The following is a 7435-nucleotide window of genomic DNA, read 5'->3' as shown; positions in this document are numbered from 1 at the left end:
GAGTAGTTCATTAAGGCTGTGTGAATATATCTCAGGCTAGTGTAACTATACAACCATTAGTAAACTACATTACTAGTTTTGAGCAGACCTGACAGTCAATATCTAGAGAGCTTGTGTAATTATACAGTAGTTTATAGAGAGTAGCATTCTACATCATCTTCCTAAGATAATGGTTGAAAAGTAGCAGAGAAGTAGCTGTTATCACTCTTGCTCCCTGTTTCTGACAACGAGATAGATAGTCCATCGCTGTCAGATGACCCCAAATCAAAGAGACCTTCTAACCTGAACACATGCCTTTCTACGTTATCATCATGCTTGTCAGCACTGAAAATCTCAGCTACAGACACAGACGGCGTGTGTGGCCTACTATTTCCATAACTATTGAGAGACAAACTATCAAGGTTTAAGCTTAGTTCATGGTCAGTAAAACTCCCCTCTGGGGCAGAGAAGAATATACTATCGTCCTCATCACTCATTGGTTGGGGTGGGTCAGAGAAGGCCAACACTGTTGTAGGAATGTATTTCTCAATGCAAACACGGCTAAGCTCTTTGGCAGAAATTCTTGAAAAATCCGGGTCTCTTAAACATTCAGAAATGATTTGTTGAAACTCTGGATCTAAATGATCAGTCACACTAACCTCTCCAGACTCATTCTTTATCTTCAGTAGATTACCCAATTGATGATCTGTTGGCCCAGACTCTATAATATAGTATACTATCAGTCCAAAGGCCCAGATGTCAATCTTATCAGAAACATTTGTGTCTGAGCTGTATTGTATGGCCATGTTCCTGCTCCTGGCTCTCGAGGTATGGCTTCTGGGCGGAACCGGGTACATAATCCAAAGTCTGCGACCGCTACCTTCACTTCATTGTTTGAAGTTTGCAAAAGAATGTTGGAGGGTTTCAAATCTAGATGGCAATAGTGTTTAGAATGAAGGTAATCGATAGCTTTGATTAAATCTTTTATGATTTCAACCTTTGTTTCATTTTTTAAACTGCATGCATATTGAGCCAAGTCAGTGTCATAAAGATCCATCACCATGTAGAGAGTTAGTCCTGTAAAACAGTATATGCATTTTATGGGTCACAAGATACATCATACAACTGGTGCCCCTGTTATAAAGCAAAAACGCAAATTTTTTTTCCATTATCAAAGTTGATTGGGATAATAATATTCTATATTAAAGCAGATATCATTGATCACCTCGACAAATTGTCAAATTCGATTGAGATAATAAAATTGTATTTTAGAGCACTTATTAAACAAATAGAATTGCCCTTTTTCTAACTCATCAGTTACAGAAATTATATTGAAAGTTGGCAACAATCATGACTACTATTTAGAATACCGTAAAACCTTTAATTGAACGTCATGGCGCTCTATTTTTTAACCCTTTTTCTTTAGTGGCGGTCAATTGGAGGTGGCATTCAAATAGAGGTGGCATTCAATTAGAGGTTGTACAGTATATTCTAATAAACCTTTGCACATAGCTGACGCTTCTTCATCACTTTAAGAACATGACAGTTTCATTTTCCTTTTACTATTAAAAATTTTCCTACTATGAAAAGGAGTTCAATGTTAGAAATAATTTACAAACCTTGTGTTCTCTCCAGAGCTTCAGCTACATTTCCAGATAGTGTTGATGCTGCTCTACCTGACTCTCCAGACTCAAGTAGAAAGTTCAAGATTATTTGGATGTTAGCTAAAGCTTCACTTTCAAACCTCTCAGCTTCTCCCTCGTTTCCAGATCCCTCTTCACCCATCTGTATCCACGTCTCACGAACTTTCACAATGTTGGAATGGCAAAAGCCTGATAACAAGCACGCCTCTTGACAGTATTTTACGAACATGAAAATTCTGTTTTGATCCATTTCAGATATTGTTGTTGCATGGCCGCTGCTGTAGTTTTCCTCATAATTCATTTTCACAATTTTCACTGCATATGGATCTCGGGCTTTGATTTCGCGGACACTATAGACATCACCAAATCCTCCTTTACCAAGAAGACTTGCCTTTTTCATGTCTTCTTCACCACCATTCGGGTTCACAGAGTAATACTCGTACTTGTCTAAGAGGTATCTAGGACTTGAGGTTTTACTAAAGTTTTTAAGCATATCTATCATTGACTCGTTGACTTTTCGTGAAACATTCATTGTAAGTCAAGTGATTACTTGCATCAGCAGCTAACTTTATGTGACCTGCACTAATTTTCAATAAATTCTTATTTCTTTAGCGCCGGTAGTTTCATGCAGATTTAAGCATAAAGTACTTTTATCTAACGCTTTAGCCATATCGCTCAGGTTAGTAGCTTCTCCTTCAGACTTCCTTCATTTGTATACTGTCAGTTTAATGCTCATCGGACTCCTTAGAAGTTGCTGCTGTCTCCCTTCTTACACAAGGTGAATGTCAGGCTAAAATACTCTCCTGATATGAATAATGTAGTGCTAATACCTGTAAGAAAAATGTGTAGTAGTAAAGACTAACTTCAACTTATAAGCAAATGTCTAAGTTTGCTACAAAAACAAACTTTCTATACAGCCATAAGGCACAAGGGGTACTTGTTTAGTTAGACTATGCACAGAAGCGAGAGTGAGAGATAGTTATAGAGATATTTGGAGAGATAGTTATAGAGAGGGGAGAAAGGAGGAGAGGATGGGCAGAGAAAGGAGGAGAGGATGGGCAGAGAAAGAAGGAGAGGAGGGGGGAGAGGAGGGGGAAGATGGGGGAGAAGGAGAGGGGGGAGAAGGAGAGGGGGGAGAAGGAGGGCGGGGAGAAGGAGGGCGGGGAGAGGGGGGAGGAGGGAGGGGAGAGGGGGAGAAGGAGGAGGGGAGAGGGGGGAGAAGGAGGGGGGAGAAGGAGGGGGGGAGAAGGAGAGGGGGGAGAAGGAGAGGGGGGAGAAGGAGAGGGGGGAGAAGGAGAGGGGGGAGAAGGAGAGGGGGGAGAAGGAGAGGGGGGAGAAGGAGAGGGGGGAGAAGGAGAGGGGGGAGAAGGAGAGGGGGGAGAAGGAGAGGGGGGGAGAAGGAGAGGGGGAGAAGGAGAGGGGGAGAAGGAGAGGGGGGAGAAGGAGAGGGGGGAGAAGGAGAGGGGGGAGAAGGAGGAGAAGGAGAAGGAGAGGGGGGAGAAGGAGAGGGGGGAGAAGGAGAGGAGGAGAAGGAGGGGGAGAAGGAGAGGGGGGGAGAAGGAGAGGGGGGAGAAGAGGAGGGGAGAAGGAGAGGGGGAGAAGGAGAGGGGGGAGAAGGAGAGGGGGGAGAAGGAGAGGGGGGAGAAGGAGAGGGGGGAGAAGGAGAGGGGGGGAGAAGGAGAGGGGGGGAGAAGGAGAGGGGGGGAGAAGGAGAGGGGGGAGAAGGAGAGGGGGAGAAGGAGAGGGGGGAGAAGGAGAGGGGGGAGAAGGAGAGGGGGGAGAAGGAGAGGGGGGAGAAGGAGAGGGGGGAGAAGGAGAGGGGGGAGAAGGAGAGGGGGGAGAAGGAGAGGGGGAGAAGGAGAGGGGGGAGAAGGAGAGGGGGGAGAAGGAGAGGGGGGGAGAAGGAGAGGGGGGAGAAGGAGAGGGGGGAGAAGGAGAGGGGGGAGAAGGAGAGGGGGGGAGAAGGAGAGGGGGGAGAAGGAGAGGGGGGAGAAGGAGAGGGGGGAGAAGGAGAGGGGGGAGAAGGAGAGGGGGGAGAAGGAGAGGGGGGAGAAGGAGAGGGGGGAGAAGGAGAGGGGGGAGAAGGAGAGGGGGAGAAGGAGAGGGGGGAGAAGGAGAGGGGGAGAAGGAGAGGGGGGAGAAGGAGGGAGGGGAGAGGGGGGAGAAGGAGGGAGGGGAGAGGGGGGAGAAGGAGGGAGGGGAGAGGGGGGAGAAGGAGGGAGGGGAGAGGGGGGAGAGGGAGGGAGGGGAGAGGGGGGGAGAAGGAGGGAGGGGAGAGGGGGAGAGAGGGGGGGAAGGGAGAGAGGGGGAAGGGAGAGAGGGGGAAGGGAGAGAGGGGGGAAGGGAGAGAGGGGGGAAGGGAGAGAGGGGGGAAGGGAGAGAGGGGGAAGGGAGAGAGGGGGGAAGGGAGAGAGGGGGAAGGGAGAGAGGGGGGAAGGGAGAGAGGGGGAAGGGAGAGAGGGGGAAGGGAGAGAGGGGGGAAGGGAGGAGAGGGGGAAGGGAGAGAGGGGGAAGGGAGAGAGGGGGGAAGGGAGAGATGGGGGAAGGGAGAGAGGGGGGAAGGGAGAGAGGGGGAAGGGAGAGAGGGGGAAGGGAGAGAGGGGGGGAAGGGAGAGAGGGGGAGGGGAGAGAGGGGGGAGGGGGAGAGAGGGAGGAGGGGGAGAGAGGGAGGAGAGGGGGAGAGAGGGAGGAGGGGGAGAGAGGGAGGAGAAGGGGAGAGAATAAATCAAGCAAAATACAATGTATATTTACAAAAATATTAAATTCAGCATAAGAGGGGTCTAATATAAAAGCAAACAGATCGAGTTCAGATCAAGTGATGTGATACCTCTGCAAGATGTCACCCTGATTGCCAAAGACTGAAAATATCTTTTTACACTTTAGAGTTCTGGAAGCTTTATGTTTACTCTAAGGGAAACATGGACCTGTGACAAAACCTAAATAATGCTCTACCTGACCTAGTCTATTGCAAGCACTGATGTTCGGACATCAGCATTGTACTTAGAATGAGCTGTTGCCCTAATCCAGTCTCTCTTAACTTTGTTGGCCCTCACCAGTTTCATAATATGCGTTTTTACTGAACCTGTCTTTATCGAAAAATCAAATATAATTATGTTTTCATATCAAATACAGATACATGTCTATGTTTTACTAGGGCACGAAATCAACTGTGCATTAACATTAGTGCGTTCATAGAACAAAACTAGCGTGGCGCGTGAAATCACAACAAATTACATATCATTTCATAAAGACATGACCTTACAAATCAATGTGACTTTTGTTGTTGCCTTTTTGTTGTTGCCTGTTGCATGCAAGATCTCCACCGAACCACTGAGACTGACCACTGAACCCCGAGAGATTGATCGAACTCAGGTCAGGAACCACTGCCCTAAGTGAAGTAGAATTTTCAAGTCATACTCTGACTACGATCAGATAAGCATGGCTACCCTCAGGTGTTCACTAATGTGACCAACAATCAGAGTTTTCAGAGCCATAATGTTTAAAGATGACACAAAATTACACAAAATTTTAGTAGACTTTATCAAAAGGTATTGGTATTTTTTATCGTGTGCGATTGTTTTTGATGTTTGAGGTGATCTGACTGCCAAGAGGTTGAACAAGTAAAATTGATAACATTTGATCACGGTTAAAACGCTCAGATCAAGCGAAAGTGCGCCTATGACGTTGATAGTTGCAAAGAGACTGACAGAATAGAGACTTGTAACGCTACAAATTGAACATAACAGCCGATATCAACCATAGCAACGTTAGCAACTAGTGATGTAATTTTACACATGTTTCTTTCTGAGAATTTTAATCTTGAAACATCCTGGCAGTCAGATCACCTCAAGCATCAAAAACAATTGCAAATGATTGAAAAATACTGATACTTCTGATAAAATCAAGTAATATTTTGTGTAAGTTCGTTTTTAAGAAAGCTATAAGGAAGAATCTAGAAGGTGGGTGTACTTTTACGAGTCATGCAGATTGTTCGGTCGATGTGGCTGATGAGATTGAAACCTCATTCTGCTTGAGCCCCTGAATGTGTTCGCAAAAGCAAAGAGAAAAGAGCTCAGCTCCTGAAGGATGTGAGTTCATGCACCATCAACCAGGTCTAATACACTCCATCAAGTGTATTAAATAAAAATGAATGAAAAGAAGGCTGTTCATTAAACATAAAAGGCAAATAAAACTTATACTAAAACCTTATACTAAAGGAACAAGTAATCTATCTCTGGGAGCTGCTGGAGCCTCAGTCGCTAAAACCGCTCAAATAGAACTTGAACTTGAAATGCGGAATCACCAATACACCATGGCAGTAGACATCGAGAGAAAGACTAGAAACATGCTGAGATTGAAATACAACTAGAGCAGACATCGATACCTAAGTGAGCATCCCAAGCTCCAAGGAACCCAAGCTCAAGCTGCACAGTTTTTCTTAACTACCAACCAGTTACAGTACATGTGTGTATATAGTATATACATGTGTATATACTATATACACAAACACTCAGATGCTTGCTATACCACAAAATAATTCCCACACTAGGCACTCAACAATTTTCTTTTATGACGTAAAATTGGGTCATGGAAGCGTAAACGTATTCTTTTTGTATTACTATAGCATTTTATTCGCTTTAAGAAACAGGTATACGAGCTGAACAGTTATCAATGACACATTGAATTTTTTCGTTAAAGAATTATAGCGAAGTAACATTTAGGGAAAAACATAATGTAGATGTATTTTAGAAAGAGAGGAGGTTCTATATTCATAGAAAAGGCACACGGATCTCTGTTCATGTAGCTACCATATGACTGTACCATATGGCCAAATGACTTCCATATACATGCGTAATTAAAAGCTGTATTTAACATCCTGAGTGCAAACATTGGCTCTGCCTGTCACAGACTGTAGCCTTTGTTTATTCATTTTGGTGTCTGGAGGTGTTGGTGTGTCGACAAACTGGTCTGAGATGATGTTGAGTCAACCAATCAACCAATGCAACAAATCTTCACAGACTAAAGTTGGTAGAGATGTCTACCAGTTTTAATGTCAAAGGTGCTGTATACAGCTCTAGCTATGCCACACTTGCCTTGTAATGTCATTGATGCCTATTCATTTGGTGACACTCCACCATGAAAACCTAAAACAATACCAATCTGTTCACATGGAACAGCAGTCATACAAGCAGCTTGGTTAAATGGCTATAGCGTGTTGATGAATTAATCTTCGACTAGCCGACTTACGTATTTCCTTATTTTGGTAAACTTTTACAGAAGACTGCATTGCGACTTGTGTGTAATTTACAAATAATACTACTTTGTTTTGTACTAGCTATGTTAATCCCACGATCAAACGAGCGGAGCGAATGTTTGAGAGTTTTATGATAAATGCATGTGCACACAACTCACGAAATCACGAAAATTATTCATCAACAACGTCGCAAACTCTTGTACCAAAATCTCATCAACAAATTTAACCATTTTGTGTTGAGTTGTTTAACTATAATAACGATACAAAACACATAAAAACATTTAAATATGTTACCAAGTCTTTGAAAAGTGTCGACATATTTCTAAACCTTACCCATCTGATCGGATTATACACAAATAGACAGATTAATTTGGCCGAAAATCGTTATTAAAACTTGCCAAGCCTTGCTTTTATCAAAATTAGGATCGGCAAACGAACCGCTGAGCGACAGAGAATAGAACCATTAAGTCGTGAGCATTTCACGAAAGAATAACGTGCACATTTCACCAGTCTATAGCATTGGCGAATTGCCGAAGGTTTCTGTAATCAACGTAGAAGT

General features: G+C 44.1%; 1 protein-coding gene across 1 annotated transcript; it reads right to left on the bottom strand.

The window, feature by feature from the left end:
* Positions 1-372: 372 nt before the first annotated feature.
* Positions 373-2435, bottom strand: LOC137391545 (eukaryotic translation initiation factor 2-alpha kinase 1-like). The gene is made up of 2 exons (XM_068078053.1): positions 1599-2435; positions 373-1056 (listed from the first exon to the last, which is right to left on the bottom strand). Exons 1-2 carry the CDS (start codon positions 2152-2154, stop codon positions 719-721), a joined length of 894 nt encoding a protein of 297 aa, XP_067934154.1. The 5' UTR covers positions 2155-2435; the 3' UTR covers positions 373-718.
* Between the last annotated feature and the right edge of the window lie 5000 nt (positions 2436-7435).

Source organism: Watersipora subatra, chromosome 3 (genome assembly GCF_963576615.1).
Source record: "Watersipora subatra chromosome 3, tzWatSuba1.1, whole genome shotgun sequence".
NCBI classification, from domain to species: Eukaryota; Metazoa; Bryozoa; class Gymnolaemata; order Cheilostomatida; family Watersiporidae; genus Watersipora; species Watersipora subatra.
The sequence above is the reverse complement of the archived record's forward strand: the minus strand, read 5'-3'. Positions and strand labels throughout refer to the sequence as shown.